The 21,242-nt window shown below is 44.4% G+C and overlaps 1 protein-coding gene across 1 annotated transcript in view; it reads left to right on the top strand.

The window, feature by feature from the left end:
- Positions 1-2,639, top strand: part of SUSD1 (sushi domain containing 1) — a 117,252-nt gene extending 114,613 nt beyond the window's left edge. Inside the window, exon 15 of the mRNA XM_052644564.1 lies at positions 2,550-2,639. Coding sequence (XP_052500524.1) covers positions 2,550-2,639 — 90 coding nt within the window. The remainder of the gene's footprint in view (positions 1-2,549) is intronic.
- Positions 2,640-21,242: the final 18,603 nt, after the last annotated feature.

Raw genomic sequence — 21,242 nt, 5'->3', positions numbered from 1 at the left:
GTACTCCTGCCAGGCTGCTGCATTCCTTCATTCTCCGGGAAGCAGCAAGAGGGAGGGGCAGATTATGCTCAGCACTATTTTCTGGCTCTATTTCCTGCTTCCGTTACTTCCTTGGCTATTGCGTAAACCCCACTCTCATCGCTCAATCCTTAGAGAGTCTATGTGTTTCTAGCAGTGGTTCTTTCTTGAGACATGGGAACTCATGAGAAACACGGAAACAGGAGACGTGTATACTCTTTACAGAATGAATGATTATAATGAGCTGGACAAGCAGAATAGCCAGAGCTGGGTCCATCAGTCGGGGTGGAAGAGCTTCTGGAAGGAGCATTGTCATGGTTGCCCTAGGAAAACTCAAGAGTTTGATATCAGTTCATATTGGTTGGCAATGAAAACTAGAAGAATTCTATGAATAGAAGCATCTCTTGACTGATGAATGTGGGGCTTCTTGCGTGTAAGGCTCATCACATGTTTAAGGCTGAAACATGCTGTTAAATTTTGTATAGGGCACAAGTCACATGTGCCATTATCATGTGTGATATAAAACTAAGACTATGTCCAGGTAGCAGAAAGTTCTGGGGGTGTTTTGTGGCAATTATGTAGGGATTAAGAAATGAAAGACTAAAGTCCAGAATATATTGCCCTTAACTTGTTGCAGAGGTCTTTATGACTGAGACAAGGCCTCCTTGCTAGAATATCACTTGGAGATCCTGACTTGGTATCTCTAGCCATAGACAACGCTGGCGGTAGAGTATGTGTGCAATTTAGAGATTGCTCAGACCTGCTGTCTCCGGCCAGGACTTTGCTCTGGGAGGGTGTATTAGTCAGCTTGGGCTGCCATTTCAAACCTGCCAGTACTGCCCTTACTAGAGCTTTGTAAATTGGGAAGAATGAGTTTTCCAGTCCCCTCTTTTTGTTTTTCCTTTTATGTATCTGCCTCACTAAGTAACATTACCATGTTCCTAGTTGCCAATACAGAAAGTGAAAGTGAAGTCGTGTCCGACTCTTTGCGACCCCATGGACTGTAGCCCACCAGGCTTTTCCGTCCATGGGATTTTCCAGGCAAGAATACTGGAGTGGGTTACCATTTCCTTCTCCAGGGGATCTTCATGACCCAGGGGTTGAACCCAGGTCTCCCGCATTGAAGGCGGATGCATCTGAGCCACCAGGGAAGTCAGTACAGAAATCTAGGAATAATTCTTGTCTTTCTTTTTCTTATCTTCTTGTGCAGTCCATTATCAAATTATGTCAGTTATGTCACCTTAATGCCATTTAAAACCATCCTTTTCTCTCTTTCATTAGCACGGTTTAGCCTTTGACATCTCTGTCTGAACAGCAATTTTCTAACTCATCGTCTCGCCTCTTCTACCTATACCCTTGCTCCATACCACTGCCATAGTGAGTTTTATAAAATGTAACATCTGATCAAGCCACTATATTTTAATGAGCTCCCTTCTTTATCTGGCCCTGTCAATGTCTCTCCTTTAATACACTCAGTTCCCTAGTAACAGTCTTGCTTTTTGAGGTCCTTTTTCTTTCCCAGTATCTTGAAATATACCCTTCACTTTATTCTTGCATATTATCTTTTATTAAATGCACTGATGCAAGGCTTCCCAGGTGGCACTGTGGTGAAGAATCTGTCTGCCAATGCAGAAGACACAAGAGGGTTCGATCCGTGGGTTGGGAAGATCCCCTGGAAGAGGAAATGGCAAGCCATTCCAGTGTTTCTTGCCTGGAGAATTCCACTGACTGAGGAGCCTGGCGGGCTACAGTCTACAGGGCCACAAGGAGTCAGACATGACTGAACAACTGAGCTCAACAAATGTCATCTAGAGAAGTATTTGTATGTCCCAAGCCTTCTCATAGCTTTGCCCATAAGATGCATCACTATGTCTTGCTGAACCTGGATGTGACCTTGGAATCCTCTTCAACGTCATTCTCCAGGCAGTCAGTGCCAGTTGCTGAGAGCTGGCAAGGGGAATGGAATTCGCCACCATGCCTGCTCTTTCCCTGGAGTGTGTACTTCCTGAGAGCCATTGGAAAGCTTTAGGGTCATCATTCCTAGGCTCACTTCTGTCTCTGTTGCCCTGCCAGACCCTTTGAATGCTTGGTGATCAAAAGGCTAAATTGTAAGATGTTACCGCTGAATGAGACTTTTCTTTTTTGGCCACACTGCACAGCATGCAGAATCTTACTTCCCTGACCAGGGTTTGAACCAGCAACTCCTGCAGCGGAAGCACAGTCTTAACCACTGATTGTTTTTGCTGTTCAGTTGCTAAGTCATGTCTGACTCTTTGTGACCCCATAGACTGTAGCATGCCAGGCTCCTCTGTCCTCCACTGTCTCCCAGAGTTTGCTCCAATTCATGTCCATTGAGCTGGTGATGCTATCTTAACCACTGAACCACCAGGTAGGTCCCCAGGATGAGACATTAAACATCATGTTGTCCAAAGTAAGAGATAAAACCCTGCAACTTGGAGGGCAAAGGTGTATTATTTAAACGGACATCACATGCCGCCCAGTTATACATGTTGCTTTACTTTCCTTTACAGGTGAGAAGAAGTGCCTGTGCAGTCTGGGCTCATGTAAAAGGTAAAACCGTTTTCTGTCCTCATTTCTCCTCTGTTTACTCGGCAGCATGAAGTGTCTGATAATGAGATTTCTTTTTAAACTGTCATAGGTGATGGAAGCACATCTCAGACTAGCCATAGCTGAAAAGGATGGGGGTGGTGGGAGCGCAGGGAATCAGAACCCGAGTGGCATCACCAGGAACCGGGACGGGGCTCTTAACACCACGAGTAGGACTCTCCCTTTCTCTCTGTCTCTCGTCTCCTCTGTTTCTAAGTGTGAGCTGCTTCACTTTCTTCTACTGTGAACTACGCGGCGGGGTAGGATGGGCAGCAGCTGCCCCACGTTAGCCACGTCAGTGGGGACAGACAGTTTTTCAGTTCCAGGAGTCTCTTCTCCTAGGCAGGTGACTATCCATTGGATGAATCACTGTTAAGAGGAGATGGGGTAGTGTGATCAGCCTACCTGGGGTTTGGGGCTTACTTACTGGCATGGCTGGTTGGGGGTGCAGATCAGTGTGATGGGCAATCCCACAGGGTTGCATTGAGAGGGACATATGATCCCCATCAGGAAAAGAGGAACAGCAAACCGTGTTGACAGACCAAAGCAAAGAGCTACAAACAGTCCACTACTTTCAACCATTTGGCTACTTCTCATGCACACGCACACACACGCACACACACACACACACAATTTAGAAAAACATCCTCCATTAAGAAAGTGGAATTATCCTCCGTATAACCAAAAATGGAACCCAAGAAGAAGACAGTCCAAAGGTGGATCTGTACTAAATCCAGGTCCAAGACCAAGGGATGACCCATTCCTATTGACTTAGTGCTTCTCATGATCTGCTTAGCAGTCTGTGATTAAATGGCAGATTAAACCGTTCTCAAATCACAATATATAATACGAAAGGGAAAGATGGATTATCACAGTAACTACATTCATTTAGAAAGGAGGAAAAGGGCTTCCCTGGTGGTCTAGTGGTTAGGAGTCTGCCTTTCAGTACAGGGGACACTGGTTTGATACCTGGTCCTGGAGGATCCCACATGCTGTGGGGCAGCTAAGCCTGTGAGCCGCCGTGCTCTGCAACAAGAGAGACCACTGCAACGAGAAGCCTGTACACTGCAACTAGAGAGTAGCCCCCACTTGCTGCAACTAGAGAAAGCCCTCGTGATGCAATGAAGACTCAGCACAGCCAAAAAATTACTAACTAAATAAACAAAATCATTAAAAAAATGGGAAGAAAAGATAAAGAACCAAGCTGTGCAAGACTTCCCTGGTGGTCCAGTGGTCAAGAATCTGCCTTCTGGTGCAGGGGACACAGGTTCGATCTCTGGTTGGGAAACTAAGATCCCACATGCCGCAGGGCAACTATGCCCGTGCTCCGTAACTACTGAGCCTGCCACACTCTAGAGCTCATGCATTGCAACTAGAGAAGCCAAAAATGCAACAACTAAAGAAGCCTGCACACTGCAACTAAGACCCAACACAGTCCCCTGCCGCCCCCCGCGCCGCGCTGCCCCCTCCCCCCACCCCAGCCCCGGCCTTCTCCTGCAAAAGAACCATGCAGTTGCCCGGGGAACAATATCAATGACTCCATCCTGCTGGACAGGAAAAGCAAGCCTCTCCTGGGCTGGCAGCAGAATGGGTCACCTGCTCAGTCAGTTTGGCTGCCTTGGGCTCTGCCTGATTGATGGGGGAGCACCTTGTCCCTTTGCTCCAGAGCTCTCTCTAGAGATGGAGTGGGGAGGAGCCTGCTGAGGACCCTACAGCCCAAACCTTCTGCTTCTGGGGGGCAGTGATCTGGGTGGAGGAGTTGCCTTAGGGATTGAGTTACCACAGGTCTAGTTCACCAGGCTGGGATTTCCCTGGCAGGACATTTCTGCAAACCAGAGGGCAGCCAGCCACTGGATTTGACTCATAGGAATTCCATTAATTTGTAGCTAATACCAGAAATCTTGTCAAGTTTATGACCTTTTTGAATCTGGACCTTTTCCTTGTGGTTCATGCATCCTAGCAACTGCCTGAGGAATTCTGCTGTAGCCTGGAGTATCAGTTTAACTCCTTACATCTGTCCCTCACCTCAGAGCAGCATAAAACAATAGGCTGGGTTGGTTAGGAAAAGTCTGCATCACCCTGCTTCCAGGAGGGATCCGCTAGGTGGTGCTTTACAACTGGGGGATGTGTTACCCTGTCGGTGGAGGGTACCTAGCAGGAAATGATTGGGAGGAACCTGGAGAACTAAGCTTCCTTTATTTGTCTGAAAGTGAAAGTTTCTCAGTCGTGTCCAGCTCTTTGCAACCCAGGCCAGACTACTAGAGTGGATAGACTTACCTTCTCCAGGGGATATTCCCAACCTAGGGATCAAACCCAGTTCTCCCTCTTTGCAGGTGGATTCTTCACCGACTGAGCTATCAGGGAAGTCTGCTTATCCCCTAAACTCATTTCCCATCTTTTTATCTCTCATCACACCAACTTCCAACAAGGGTAGCACACATGGCTTTTCATCTGGGCATTGAGCATTACCTGACCGTCAGCCATCTTGGATTGTATATTGCCAGGTAGTGAGGGCCTCTCTCTCTTTCTTCAGTTTTCTTGTGAAAATAATTTACATATAATGTTGTGTGAATTTAAGATGTTTACCAGGCTTCTCTGGTGGCTCAGAGGTTAAAGCGTCTGCGTGCAATGCAGGAGACCTGGGTTCGATCCCTGGGTCGGGAAGATCCCCTGGAGAAGGAAATGGCAACCCACTCCAGTATTCTTGCCTGGAGAATCCCATGGACGGAGGAGCCTGGGGGGCTACAGGCCACGGGGTCGCAAAGATTCGGACATGACTGAGCGACTTCACTCACTAAGGTGTTTAGTGTGATTTGATTCATGTATATACTGCAGAATGATTACCGCCGTGAGGTTAGTTACTATCTCCATCATCTCATGTAATCACCTTATAATATGTAATTTATACATATATAAAATCTGTGCATATATGAATATTTAAGATCTACTCTCCTAGCAGCTTCCAAGTGTACAATACAATACTGTTGACTATAGTCACCATGCTATACACTAGATCCCCAGACCTTACCCATCTTACATCTGAAAGTTTATACCCTTTGATCAATATCTCATTTCCCCTACCCCCCAGTCCCTGACAACCACCACTCTGTTTCTGTGACTTCAGCTTTCTAAGATTCCATGTGTCATTGAGATCATACCGCGTTTGTCTTTCTCTGTCTGATTTAACTTCACGTAGCATCACAAGTGAGGGCCTCTCTTAACAAAGATGTGCGCCGGTACATTTCTGCTTTCCGGTTAGCTAAGCCCCCTTTCTTGGAATTGAATGATGGCCACAAGAAACAATCACACATTCCAACATTTGGAAATTTTTCTACCAATCCATTCCCCAAAGCTTAAAGGGCGGAAAGGAGTTCCTACAAGGGAAAGAGGTGCTTCTACCCGAAAAATGGAGGCATACAAGCATTGTGGATAGGCCCTTCAGAAACAATAGCTTCCAGAATCTACTACTTTCCACAGCTGTTTGGTGTAACTAACAAACTCACACTAGATAGAAGATATGGCCGAAGAGCTGGCCATGGTCATTTTACCGAGATTAACAGGAAAGATTTTGCTTTGGAAATATCTAAGTGGTTTTTGGCAGTACCCTTTCCCCCTCATATTGAAAGAGAGTTTGAACCTTTAAATACAAGCTACTAGAAAGCTCTGAGATAATAGAAAACCCACTGTGGTGTTGAAATTCTGAAGGGGACGCTCGCACAGATACATCTATGTACAGGGTTTACTTGGGTGGCCACTCACCTGGCAGTCTCCTTTTGCAGAAGTTTTGGAGACTGCCTTTTCAGAAAGTAATCTGGAGAAAACTAGGATCCAAATTAGTCCTGAGATTGTTTCGGTTCACTCGTGCCAACCAACAGCCCCATTCTTGCTTTTGCCCGCTGATGAATTATGCTATGTCACCTTTCATACATTCCCCTAAGAGGGCTTTGTGATGACGACCAGGGAGCCAGCAGTGGGTTTGATAGGAAACCCATCAAGGGAGCTAAGGCCTGAGCTCCTTTGCCCGAGTCCTGCTTGTAATCAGTCGAGTATCTTGTAAATTGTATTTAACTTGGCTGGTTCTTCATTGCCTTCCTCCAAGATCCCTGCGATCCTTTCCAGCCACAAAGGACTTGAGCCTGTGTTTTCTTGAGTCATAGCACAAGATCATCTGATATGTGAGATGATGAGAAAGTGTACATTCTCGTCAGGGAACATTCTTTAGTCACAGGCATGAAACCTCTGAGTCATTTATGACCCCTCCTCTTTCTCTTTTAGCCCACATTTTGCACTTGGGCAGGCCTCTCTGTCATTTCTGTGTTCACTCCCTGAGCAGAGGCCTTTGGACGACTGGCCAAGCCTATTTCTTATCTCCCACAAGAGTGTTCAGGGATTTCCTCTTCCCTCCAGCCTACTCTGCCGCCCGACATGTTAATAAGGTGCAGTACTGATTTTCTGATTTCCCCTGGTGGTCCCTCCAGAGTTCTCCACTACTACTTTTTAAAAAAATTACTCTGGGGGGAATTTATGTACATATCTTTTGGCTGCGCTGCGTCTTTGTTGCTGCACACAGCCTTTCTATGGTTACAGTGAGTAGGGGCTACTCTTTCTTACAGTGCACAGGCTTCTCATTGAGGTGATTTGTCTTGTGGAGTGCCAGCTCAGTAGCTGTGGTGCACAGTTTAGCTGCTCCGCGGTATGGGAGATCTTCCTGCACCAGGGATCAAACCCGAGTCTCCCACATTGGCAGGCAGATTCTTAACCACTGGCCACCAGGGAAGTCCTGCCAGTACTTCTTCGTCTGGTGCCCAAGGCCTCAGTTGGACAGCGATGTACCCTTCTGATTGCATCTCCATTCTTCTCCATTTAAACCAATGTGCCCATACTTCTCTGCCTGTGTCCCTTCTTTTCTCTCCTGAATGTCTTTGCTCATATGATTCTGTGCTTACTTTCACCTGGATCACCCTATAATCTTCCTGCAATTTCTGTTTATTACAGTCCCTCCTGTTCTTCAAGATTAAAATCAAATGCCATTTTCTCCTTGACACTTTAAAGATTTCCTCAACAGGGCAGGATCTCTCTTCCCTCCCTCTCTTTAGCCATTCTACTGTACTTTCAAGCCACTGGTGCACTTGTCTTTTCTCACTAGATTTCATACCCTTGAGGGATAGCATTTGAAGAGCGAGAGCAGTGCCTGGTAAGCAGTAGGTATTTAACCAGACTTTATTGGATTGGGTTGAATGATTACTGGGGAACTAGTAGTACAGTCTGATGAGAAATGAAGCATAGCAGGTGCAACACTGTCAAATAAGACAGAGAAGATTGACATCCAGATATAAGCCTAGAGGGTATGTATATGTATGAATATGCTGTGCATGTGTATATATACATACATACACACACACTCATTTTGAACCTTCATAATTGTAGTAGGTAGTATTCTCTTAATAATACAGCCTCACAAATTGCTGGTCCCTGGGGTACACCCACCTGCTCTTACTTATTCGTAGAGTATTCTAGTTGTTGCTGTGATAGTATTTAAAGATGTAACTGGAGTCCCAAATAGGGAGATTATCCGGGTGGACTTGATCTTATCATGTGAGCCCTTTAAATCTGTGTCTAGAAGTCAGAGGGAGAAGGCAGTGGCACCCCACCCCAGTACTCTTGCCTGGAAAATCCCATGGATGGAGGAGCCTGGTGGGTTGCAATCCATGGGGTTGCGAAGAGTCAGAAATGACTGAGCGACTTCACTTTGACTTTTCACTTTCATGCATTGGAGAAGGAAATGGCAACCCACTCCAGTGTTCTTGCCTGGAGAATCCCAGGGATGGGGGAGCCTGCCGTCTATGGGCTCGCACAGAGTCGGACACGACTGAAATGACTTAGCAGCAGAAGTCAGAGACAGGGGAATTTGGAGGTTCCAAGGGAGAGATGCATTTGATATAATGGTTTCTCGTGCTGGCTTTGAAGATGGGGAGGACCACATGGCAAGGATGCTGGCAGCCTATAGGAGCTGAGCAGCCCTTGGCTGACAGCTAGTAATAATATGGGGACCTCAGTCCTACAACTGCAGGGAACTGAATTTAGCCCACAGGCTGCATGAGCTTGGAAGTCGATTCTTCTCCAGAGACTTCAGAGGGAAATGCAGACCTCCTGCCATCCTTATTTCAGCCCTGTAAGACCCTGAGCTGAGAACCCAGTCAGTGTGCCTGAACTTCTGACCCACGAAACTGTGAACTGATAAATGGGTGCTACTGCTCAGTCTATGGTAACTTGTGAAGCTGCAAGAGAGGATGAATTCAATAATTTTACTGATTCATCAGGTTTTATTTATCTCTAAATTAGTTTTCTACTTTGGTCTCCTTTGCCATCTTCTGCTTCTCAGGAGTGACTTCCCAGATAGCACTAGTGATAAAGAACCCGTCTGTCAATGCAGGAGACAGGACATGCGGGTTCAATCCCTGGGTCAGGAAAATCCCCTGGAGGAGGGCATGGCAGTCCACTCCTGTATTCTTGCCTGGAGAATCCCACGGACTGAGCAGTCTAGTGGGCTACAGTCCATAGGGTCGCACAGAGTTGGACACCACTGAAGTGACTTAGCATGCACGCATGCACTCCTCAGGGGATTCAAGCAAGGGAACCCTAGAATAGCAGAGAGAAATTTAACACACTAAATAGAATTCACAGTGCCATTATTTGTACCTTTTGGAGAACAGAATTGTTGCTTTCAGAAAATGACCCTGCTGGTGTAAATTCATGAAAAAAGTCCGTAACCATAGGAAGTCCTCAAGCTGTCACAAAATCTAAGAGTAGGAATGGGGCCTTTTAAACGGATTCTTCAGCACCTGTGATATTTCCATTAGTGAAGAGGTTAAAGATAAGGCCAGGGAAGCCTTGTCACTCCTTCGGAGCCCTATACCTCCTCAGGGAGCCACCCCACAGAGACTGGTTTAAGCCTAATGGATTAACTGGTTAAAGAACGAGTCACTGAGAATCTACGATATACACATGATTCACTCACTTGGGTTTCTAAAAGAATATTCTACAAGTAACTGAGAAGAAAAATGACATGAGATCATGGAAGGGAGGGTTAGCCAGATGGCAGAGCTTTGAAAAATGTAATACCCGTTGGCTGGTTGTAAATTTTCTCAGTAAAAAATTAATGTGGGAAGTCCCTAAAGAAGCATGTGGCTATACCATGATTGGATTGACTCAAGTTCACAGAGTACAAGTACAATGTAGAAAAAAAGACATAGAACCAGGAGCTGTTCTACCAGCAAGAATCACGCCAATATTAGCAACAGTAACATTTGCAATTGCTTATGGTGTGCCAGGCACAGTTCTAACCTGTCTGAACTCAATTATTTCTCATAATAATCTCATAAGGTGGGTACTGTGGCTATGATTCCCATATTATTGGAGCATCCCTCAGTGGGGAAACTGAGGCCCAGAATGGCTGAATAACTTGCCCAAAGTCACACAGTTGGGAAGTGGTGGTGCCCAATACAGACTTGGTCAACCTGACTGCAGTACTCAAGCTTTGAAATTCTGTTATATATTTGTGTCTGTTTCTGGGCTTTTTACTTAAAATTTTTTTTTAAATTTTATTTATTTTTGACTGCACTGTGTCTTTGCTATGGTACATGGGCTTCTCATTGTGGTGGCTTCTCTTGTCGCAGAGTCCGGGCTCTAGAGCTCAGGCTCAGTAGTTGTGGCCAACAGGCTTAGTTGCCCCAAGGCATGTGGAATCTTCCCAGACCAAGGATCAAACCTGTGACCTCTGCACTGGCAGGCGGATTCCTAACCACTGGACCACCACGAAAGACCCTGGGCTTTCTATTTTGTTCTGATGGATTCTTTCCTGTACTGATACTGTACTGTTTTAATATCTAGTCATTCAAGTCACTCCTGATTTTTTCTTTCTTAATTTTTTAATTTAATCAGAGAGCCTCCTCCCATTTTATAATATGGCTTCTTAAAAACATGAAGGCCTTTTTCTTCTGAATACCAAAAGTAGCCAAGCAATATGCATCATGCTTTTCTAGAAAATCTCTTGACAACACTTTCTGAGGGAATCGTTTGCCTGGCTCTTTAGGAAAAGGTGTACCTACTCTGCTTTTGCTGTGCCGGCTCCTCTGGAGAGTCTCCAGTAGAATGACATGGCTCTCAGCCTGGTTGTAGAGATCTGAGCCATGCCAGGCTGTAGATTTCTGCAGTGACGGAAAGGTTTTAAAACTGTGTTGTCCAGCGTGGTTGCCATGCACCACATGTGACTGCTGGGCACTTGAAATGTGCACTTAAAAGAGTGTGACTGAGAAACTGAATTTTTGTTTCAATTTTTCAGAATTGAAGTATAGTTGACTTTCAATGTGGTGCCAATCTGCTGTACAGCAAAGTGACTCGGTTAAGTGTGTATAGACATTCTTTTTTATATTCTCTTCCATTCTGGTTTATCATAGGATAGTGCATGTAGTTCCCCATGCTGTACAATCAGAGCTTGTTGTTTGTCCATTCTGAATGTGTGGTTTGCATCTCCCAACCCCAGACTCCCAGTCCATCCTTCTCCCTCCCCTTGGCAGCCATAGGTCTATTCTCCACGTCTCTGAAACTGTTTCTGTTTGGTAGATGAGTTCATCTGTGCCGTATTTCAGATTCCACATGTAAGGGATATCCTGTGATGTTTGTCTTTCTCTTTCTGACTCGCTTCGCTTAGTGTGATCATCTCCAGGTGTATCCGTGCTGCGGCACGTGGCGTTGTTTCCTCCTTTCTATGGCTGAGCAGTGTTGCATTGTATATATGTGCTGCGTCTTTATCTGTTCATCTGTCCGTTGACATTTAGGTGGTCTCCATGTTTGGGCTGCTCTGAACACAGGGGTGCATGTATTTTTTCGAATTACAGTTTTATGTGGGAATATTCCCAGGAGTGGGATTGTTGGATCATGTGGTAATTCTAATTTTAGTTTCCTGGGAAGCCTCCATATCGTTTTCCACAGTGGCTATACCAACTTATAGTATAGAACTGTATCAATTCCCACCAACAGTATAGAAGGGTGCCTTTTCTCTATACCCTCTCCAACATTTGTTATTTGTAGGCTTTTTTTTTTCTTTTACAGTATGATATATTGGTATAATTGGTAAATTAGAATTTCCTCTTTATTTTTAAAATCAAATTTATTTATTTTTAAATGAAACAAAGATGAATTTTTTAACGATAAAAGGTACAATTCACAAAGAAGATAGACATCGTAAACCGTTAGACCCCTGACAGCAAAGAAACAAAGATACATAAAACAAAAATCAGAAGAAATATAAGAGAAAAGAAAAAATATATACTCATAGTGAGAAATATTAACATTGATCTAAGAATATTTTATCAAGTGCAGAAAAAATAAGAATAGGAACATCTCGAATGATGTCATTAATATTTAAATATAATAGATTTCTATTAATCTTATATCCTGTGCCTAGTTGTGCTTAGTTGCTGTGCTTAGTTGCCCAGTCGTGCCTGACTCTTTGCTACCCCGTGGACTGTAGCCTGCCAGGCTCCTCTGTCCATGGGGATTCTCCAGGCAAGAATACTGGAGTGGGTTGCCATCCCCTCCTCCAGGGGATCTTCCCAATCCAGGGATCGAACCCAGGTCTCCCGCATTGCAGGTAGATTCTTTATCATCTGAGCCACCAGAGAAGCCCAAGAATATTGGAGTGGGTAGCCTATCCCTTCTCCAGGGAAACTTCTCACCCCAGAAATCAAACTGGAGTTTAACAGCTGAGCTACCAGGGAAGCCCCAATCTTATATCCCACAAAATTTTAAATATATTTTGTATCTCATATGCTGTTATTAGATGTCCATAGGACATTTAGACAGCGAAGGCAATGGCACTCTACTCCAGTACTCTTGCCTGGAAAATCCCATGGATGGAGGAGCCTGGTAGGCTGCAGTCCATGTGGCTGCTAGGAGTCAGACATGACTGAGCAACTTCACTTTCACTTTTCACTTTCATGCATTGGAGAAGGGAATGGCAACCCACTGCAGTGTTCTTGCCTGGAGAATCCCAGGGACGGCGGAGCCTGGTGGGCTGCCGTCTCTGGGGTCGCACAGAGTCGGACACGACTGAAGCGACTTAGCAGCAGCAGCAGCAGGACGTTTAGAGAAAAATTGGCTATTTGTAGATTTCTTAATGATGGCCATTCTGACCGGTGTGAGGTAGTACCTCATTGTAGAAACTGAATTTCAAATCTAATTTAATTTAAATTAATTTAGATTTAGATAGCCACATGGGGCTAGTGGCTACTGTGTTAGACAGCACAGAATTGATGTTGAAATGGTTAAGTGGCTTGAACTGTTCTCAAATACACCACATTCACTGCCAGGGAATTAAGTCATCTATGTTTTGAGGGTCTCAAGCTCAAGGGCTATTTTTCCTCTTAAGCTTCTCTCCCCTTACCATAGCAGATATTTGCTTTAGCTGTTTTCAGCTCTTCCAAGGCAGTGCTGGGTTACCTAGGGGGTGGACTAAGCATATGCCTGGGGCATCAGTAAAAGGAGGGTACAGAAAAATGAAATATGGTTGGCCCTCCGTGTCTGTAGGCTCCATGTTCATGGATTCAATGAACTGTGGATTGAAAATATTCAGAAAAAATAATTCCAGAAAGTTCCAAAAAGCAAAAATTGAATATGCTGCACACTGGCAACTGTTTACCTAGCATTTACTTTGTATTTACAGCTATTTACATAGCATTTGTATTGTATTAGGTGTTATAGTTAGTCGCTCAGTCGTGTCCAGTTCTTCGTGATTCCATGGACTATAGCCCACCAAGCTTCTCTGTCCATGAAATTTTCCTGGCAAGAGTAAAGTAAATAATAATAATAATAATAAATTTTTTAAAAAAGAAATTAAAAAAAAAAAAGAATACTGGAGTGGGTAGCCATTCCCTTCTTCAGGGGATCTTCCTGACCCAGGGATCAAACCCTGGTCTCCTGCATGGCAGGCAGACTCTTTACGTCTGAGCTACCAAGGAAGCCCATAACCTGGAGATGAATTAAAACGTACAGCAGGTTATAAGCAAGTGCTGTACCATTTTACATAAGGGACTTGAACATCTAAAGATTTCGGTATCTGAGAAGGGCCCCAGAAGATCCCCCATGGCATTCCAACAATGACAGCTGTAACAAATCATCTGGAAGTTTTTGGAAATGGATGCACATCCTTAAGCTTATTCCGTGGCTTGCTGGCATTTTGTTTTTTTAATTCTATGTATGCAGTCAGCCCCCCGAGATCTTAAAGTCTGGTGGCTCCATTGTACAGATTTTTGTTCTTCCAAAGAGGATTCTGAACTACCACAGCCCGAGGCCCCAGCATCGTCAGCCTGTGCAGGAAAGATCTGGTCTGAGCCCCCTGACTTTGGGGAGATAATATGGAATCACTCTGCTGCAGATAAAGCTGGATTCAGATCTGCACTGGGAGAGCATGGTGCTGTGGTCAAGCAAAGACCCCAGGGTCAGGCAGCTTGGGTTTGAAAACTGGCTCTATCATTTAGTAGCTGGGTAACCTTGGGGGAGTTTCTTAACCATTCCATGTCTAGGTTCTTCTTCTATAAAATGGGAATAATAATAGTGCCCAGTGTATTAATACTTGGTGCTATTATTATGGTACCCAGTGGGTGGTTAGGAGAGGTTTTTCGATCAGTGTCTGGCACATAATAAGTGGTAAGTAAGTGCTTGCAAATTAAAATGAGGCCTTTGGTTTGGAACATGATCCTCTGATTTAGTCATTTGGCCCAAATGTGCGACTCAAATGTGGGTGTTTTCCCGTTAACAACCAGGGATCTCCCTGGAGTTGGCATGTGAGGCACCCCCAAATAGAACATATGAATGGCTTTCAAAGAGTTTTTACATCAATTTTCTTATTTTATGCTCATGGCAACCTGCTGAACAGAGCAGGGAGGTAGCACCCTTATTGATGTGTGGGAAAAGTGACAGATGACTTTACTCAACAGAGACAATTTGTTTGCTGTATTTGACTACCAAGCTAAACTACCATATTTGGAGCAAAACTCAAAATGATGTCAGAATGACATCCTCCTCAAGGGAAAGGAAATCTGCCCATAAAAGCTGATCAAGTGTAATTGACTTGAAGGATAGGCACACGAAGAAGTATGCGTTTGTGTGCCCCCAAAAGATCAGCTTTTATCCCTTGAAGTTACATTCAAGTTAGAACGTGGCCTAGTATTTATGCTCCCTTTTCAAAAGTGCCGTGGGACAGTGTTTCCCTGATGCCCTGTTCTCAGGGCCAGCTCAAGGGGCCAGAGGCGCTCTGGGCCTTCTGGGGATGGTTTATTAAACAGGGTCAAGCTCTGGTTAATGCGGAGCGAGCGCAGGTGGGCTGCAGCTCCTGGGAGCGCCGTGATTCTGGATGCTGTGGGCTCAGGGTGTGGTTTTCGTCTCACAGGTTCATCGCTCACACTCTCGCTGCCTCAGGTGCTGGGCGTTGGGCTGGGCTCCGTGGCCGTCGTGATTGTCCTCGCATCCCTCTCCTTCTCAGCAGTGTGGTATGTGAGACCGTCATTTTTGAGAAATGAACGGAATGGAGGGAGGAGGGGGTTGGAACCGTGAGGAACAGCTGGGATTGAGGAGGGTCAAAGGGGGTGTGGGGGGAAGTTGTCCTGCGCTCTACAGATACTCAGCAGGTGAAAGGCATGGGTGGTTCTGCACCTTGGATGGGGGCAGGGGAGGATGGGGAATGCCCTCCAGTCCCAGGAAAAGAGCAAGGTCAGTGATGGCTCCTTGGCCGCGCACACATGTGGCACGTCTCCCGGGCTGCTTCCTGTGCACATGGGGATCGCCATGGGAAAACCAGCGTGTGTCAGTGAACTCTCTTTTCCTCCTCTGTGTCTAGATCGCCGGTGGGCACTGTGTGAAGGGGACGCTCTGCTGCTGGAGCAGATGGCGTGACAGCTTCTCAGAGGTCTGCGCAGAGGCCCCATGTGTGCGTGGACCTGCAGTCCCATTCCTAGATTCAAGACGGTCACTATCTCTTTGGCATCCCCCCAAGGAGGACACTCAGGAATTGCTGCTGTCTTCCTTGTATCTCTGAACCTGAGAACCTTGATATACTGTGTGATATTGACCCCAGGCTGCAGGTCACGTGGGCTGGGCCTGTGTTCTCCTCCAAGTGATACCTGAGAGTCTCTGCCTCTTCCTTCAGAGCATCTCTGTTATGAATTCAGAATCTGTTCTTTTACAATAAGTAATGACATAGACAGGCTTCCCTTATAGCTCAATTGGTAAAGAATCTGCCTGCAGTGCAGGAGACCCAAGTTTGATTCCTAGGTTGGGAAGATCCCCTGGAGAAGGAAATGGCAACCTACTCCAGTATTCTTGCCTGGAGAATCCCATGGTCAGAGAAGCCTGCCAGGCTATAGTCCATGGGGTTGCAAGAATAAGACACGAGTTAGCGACTATATCACCACCAATGAGATGTATTGAGATGTGGGCTAGAGTTTGACTGTAGGAGGGACGTCAGTGCAAAGTATAGAGATCATGACTGAGGCAAACGTGTCAGACACTTTAGAAGCACCCCTTTTCCTGCAGTTAGTGACCCACTAACTAGAAAGCATGCTAGCCTGGGACCTCCCTGGTGATCCAGTGGTTAAGACTCCATGCCTCCACTGCAAGGGGCATGGGTTCATTCCTGGTGGGGGAACTAGGATGTTGTGTGGTGTGGCCAAAATGAATAAATAAAGTGTTTTAAAATACTGAAAAAAGGGAAGAAAGAAAAAGAAAGTATACTATCCTGGCCACTCCGGTAAGTTCCTTGCAGTGTCTGGTAGGCAGCCATTACTTTGATACAGTTCCCTTTGTCTTATATGTATTCAAAAGCCATGAGTCTTCTTCCAGTAAAAAAACATTCTGTTAACTTAGCTCTCTTCCACATGAACGTTTATAGCAGCCTTGATTAAATTTTTTATCACTGCTTCCTAAAAATGTGCTTTAGATTGAGGGTTCGTGTGATAACAATAGGTCGCAATAGTATGAAGCCCGTGGCCAGAGCCTCTGTGTTTACAGGAGAGGGGAACAATGTGGTTGACATGATCCTGCATTTTATCTACAACGTCAGTGACTATGAGTGTAACTTTATCACTAACCATGACACATTATGTGTTAAGCAATCTTGGGCCCGTTGTCAATATGCTGAATTGACGGATAGAGTGGATTCGATTTGACTTTTGAAGCTCGAATCAGTGTTCCTGAACTTTCCTCCCTAAACTACAGGGTAACTCCAAGGCTCAGCAAGTCAGGAAGGGAGAAGGACAGAGCCTTGTGGCTTCTCTAAGGGACAGTGGTGTCCTCTTCTACCTTCTCCCTTTCTCTCCAGGCCTGGAGAATAGAGAACTTGGGAAGAAGGTGAGGCAGCTTATTGCCCAACTTGAGGTGCAACATAGATGAATGTGGTCCTAGAATTGGGCAGCACTGGGGTCCTAAAGAAAAGGGACAGCCTTTCTAATGTGGTGGGCTGGCACATGCTTCACTGGCTCCCTGGGCATCAGTGAGGGGCACATCTGAGCAGCCTGGGCTTGTGGGCTGATGAGGAGACACGGGCAGAAATAGAACAGGTGAAAGCTCTCTATGAAGCTGCTCCCAGCCCAAGGCATATCTTCTCAATTGCGAAGAGTCAGAGAGAGTGAAGTGGTACCGAGATGCTTGGGTTTTCAAGGTCAGCTGTCAGCCATGCCCCTGACCAGTACTGGACAGTATTAGGAATAGTTGTCCTTTGTCCTGAGGTACCAGCTCAGACTGCAACTTAGGATCAACATGAGAACCACGCCTGCCCTCATCTCAGGTGAACTGTAGAGTAGAACTCTCAACAGACTAATACAAAGAGCTTCCTACTTTTAATTTTTATGTGCAGTAATTCACTTTTAGACTGTTTTCACAGCTCTCGGGTTAATTTCGGGAATCATTACAAATTCTTGCGGTTAGTATTGAGTAAGGTCTCTGATGAGTAAGGATTTCCCTCCAAAGCCCCCTGTGTTCAAAGAATCTGAGCCTCCTCCCCTCATTATTATCTATTGCCAGTTCTGTGAATACTGTATGTTTCTGTAGTTCCCCCTAATTTCCAGTTCTCAAATTAACTGCCAAAGAAGCTACAGTTGTCCATATGGGAACTTAGCATAACTGTCGTTGAAAGGAAGAAATCCCATTTGCTTGGTGTCAAAAGTGTCTGCCTAAAACAACTAACGAAATACGAAGTAAAATGTACTTCTGGGTACGTGCAGAAACGTAAAAGCAGTTCATGAAAGGGTACTGCAATAGCAAAAACATAGACTTTGCTGCTTCTTCTGAATGTTCCAGATTATAACACAGAACTGCTTGGTGTTAATACTTAACAGAAGCAGGTGCTGAACATTTGCAAAAAAGATGCACCATTTTCCTGCAGTTCTTTCCTGACCATTTTCTCATACACATGAAGGCAGCTTTAAGTTCTCTGAATTTACCTGGTTAGCTTTACCACAGCACCATCCTTTTTTTCCCAAGCGGATTCCTGGCTAAGGCAGGAGAGCATCACAGGAGACCAAGGGTGAGTCTTCCTGTAAGCATTTAGCATCCTTCTGTCGAAAGAGATGAGGGCCACTAAATAAAGCTTGGTCCTCAAGTAGAGAGGGAGAAAGGCTCTTTTCTTAATTCACAGTCTTGGTGACAGTGTATAGAGGTGAGTGCTAAGATTTAGTCTTGAATGCCCTAATAAATTAAAAATAAAAATTGGAGGGTTACCCAGATATTGGACAGTTTGTTTCCTGGCTGACTTTTTGTTTTTGTTTTTGGTGCCCATAGTTTTTCTTTATCTCCACCATCGTTTTTGTTTATACATGTTCTTTCATTCCATCCTCACAGCAGTTTTCTGTGACGGGAAGCTTGGGGGTTATCATTTCCCCATTTCAAAATGGAGAGATAGGTTCTTACAGACACGTAACTTCAGTTGTGGGGCCAAATATTCTGGCAGGAAGTCCAGTTCTCATTTGGGATTTGAAGGACCATTTGATTCTTAGGAGAGTCAGGTTTTTATATTTCCAAACCATGCATATATATATATAATGATATATATAGTGTTACTGCCTTTAGTATTGTAGTACCTGTGCCTTTTTATACTTATTTTTTCACTGTAGATACCTTCCCTCACCACTTCTAGATGGAGCCATAAAAAAAAAACAAAATAGATGGAGGTTAATTAGGGGAAATAGGTAATTGTCCACCCATAACTCCAGACCTATAATTGCATCTGGGCCCTTTAAGATGAAAACCAGAGCAGAACTGATTATCTTCGACATTCCGCAGTAGCTTGGAAAAAAGGTAATATTTAAATTGATTTTAAAGGAAGTGAAAATAGAATTCTCAAGGCTCCCTTCATATTGCTAACTGATATTTTGATTTCCTAAACCCTTAATTTTTCCATTTGATTCACCAAAGAGAAAGCCAGTAGTAGTAGAAGTCAATCAAATGGTATTTTTAAGGACTGTTTGCCTCCTACAGCCTTTGTTGGTTAAACTCAAGTGCTCAGTTTTGGAGAGGGAAGAGGGTGTGCCTTTTTGTGTGTCTGTGGGCAAGTGATTCAGTGAGGCAAATCAGTTTTAAGAGGAGTGCATGCCCATTGTCTCAGAGAGAATGAATGAGTCATTTTGGTGATATATGTGTGTGTGTGTGGATATGGTTATGTTTCCATATCCATACTTTGTGGGCACAATTAAGGGTTACCAAAACGGCGTCAAGCAAGGCATATGGTTTCTAACATGCTTCTTTTCCATCAACATGTCCTGGCCACATTTTTTTCATGTCAATAGTAACAGCATTAAAAGTTGGCACCATAATTTATTTAACCAATACTCTGTTGTGTGTTGTGCATTTAGAGTGTTTTCAGATGTTTACTATCTTTAAATGCCTCTATATAGTTGTATACAATTATCATTCAGGCTAAATTCCTAGACGCGAAGTTGTCAGAGTGAAAACTGTATACATTTTAGATTTACAACGTATTATCAGAGAAATCTCAAAGACAGTTTATGCCAATTTATGCTCTCACAGGCGGGAAGCCTCAACACAAGTGGCATCATTGATATCCTTAATCTTGATTAATCTGGTAGGTGGAAAATGACCGTCCAATGCTTTGTTCGCATTTCTCTGTTTTGCATGCTGATGGTCCTTTGTAATTCTGTTGGGGTGCCTTTTTTTTCCTCAGTAGTTGGCTTGAATCTTATATTGACTTGAAAAAGCTCTTTATATTATGGTAATTTTACTCTTAACTGTCACCTATGTGGTAAACACATTTTCTACTTTATCATTTCCCTTTTGACCTTGTTTGTGTCATACATTGCCACACAAAACTTTAAATCTGTGTAGTCAAGGGTATCAGTCTTTTTTCTTATGTATTTTGTCCTGGAACCATGCTTAGAAGGACCTTCCAATCTCAAGATAACAACTGTAATTCAGCAGTTTTAAAAAAATTTAAGTCTTTAAGTGTTCTGAAATTTATTTTAGTATAAGGAGTGAGGTTGGGAGGGGTTCTTTTTTTATTTTTATTGTTGCTAAATGGTTTAGCCACTTGTTCTACGCATATTCCTTGACTGCTGTTTTTTTCTCTGGCGATTTGACTCATATACTGAATCAAATACTAGAGTCTATTTCCTAACTTTCTCTTTTGTTGTACTAATTTATCTCTATGCGGATACCACCTGCTTTGAGTTTAAAATAGGTTTTTGTTTTTTTAATATCAAGTAAAAATGAGTTGCCACCCTTTTTCTGTTAATTCTCAAAGTATCCTCAGGTTTTATTATATATTTATTCATGTATACATATTTATTATATGTAAACTAAAGAATTATTTGGTTCAATTCCTCCCCCCCAGATCTTCATATTTTTCTTGGGGATGTATTAAATAAAGAGTACGTCTATCCCAGAACATGATATGTGTCTCCATTTAGCGTTTGTGTGTGTTCCTGTCTAGCATATTCTAATTTTTGACTTGGGCTTCCTGGGTGGTTCATTGGTAAAGAGTCCATCTGCCAATGCAGGAGACATGGGCTCGATCCCTGGGTCTAGAGGATCTGTTGGAGAAGGAAATGGCAACCCACTCACATTCTGCCTGGGAAATCCCATGGACAGGGGAACCTGACAGGCTGCCGCCCTTGGGGTCACAAAGAGTTGGACGCAACTGAGCAGTTGAGCACAGCGCAGCAGTTTTCAACTTACGAGCTGCTGCTGCGAAGTCGCTTCAGTTGCGTCCGACTCTGCGCGACCCCATAGATGGCAGCCCACTGGCTCCCCCGTCCCTGGGATTCTCCAGGCAAGAACCCTGGAGTGGGTTGCCATTTCCTTCTCCAATGCATGAAAGTGAAAAGTGAAAGTGAAGTTGCTCAGTCATGTCCGACTCCTAGCAACCCTATGGACTGCAGTCTACCAGGCTCCTCCGTCCATGGGGTTTACCAGGCAAGAGTACTGGAGTGGGGTGCCATCGCCTTCTCCGAACTACAAGCTACCTAATGCTTATTTTTGGTTGGGTGTACCTAGATATTTTATATCTTATTATCCTGAACTCTTGAGTCATTACCTCTGATCCTGCCCTTGAA

This window comes from Budorcas taxicolor, chromosome 8, assembly GCF_023091745.1.
Source record: "Budorcas taxicolor isolate Tak-1 chromosome 8, Takin1.1, whole genome shotgun sequence".
NCBI classification, from domain to species: domain Eukaryota; kingdom Metazoa; phylum Chordata; class Mammalia; order Artiodactyla; family Bovidae; genus Budorcas; species Budorcas taxicolor.
Note: the sequence above shows the minus strand (reverse complement) of the source record. Positions and strands in the feature narration are given on the sequence as shown.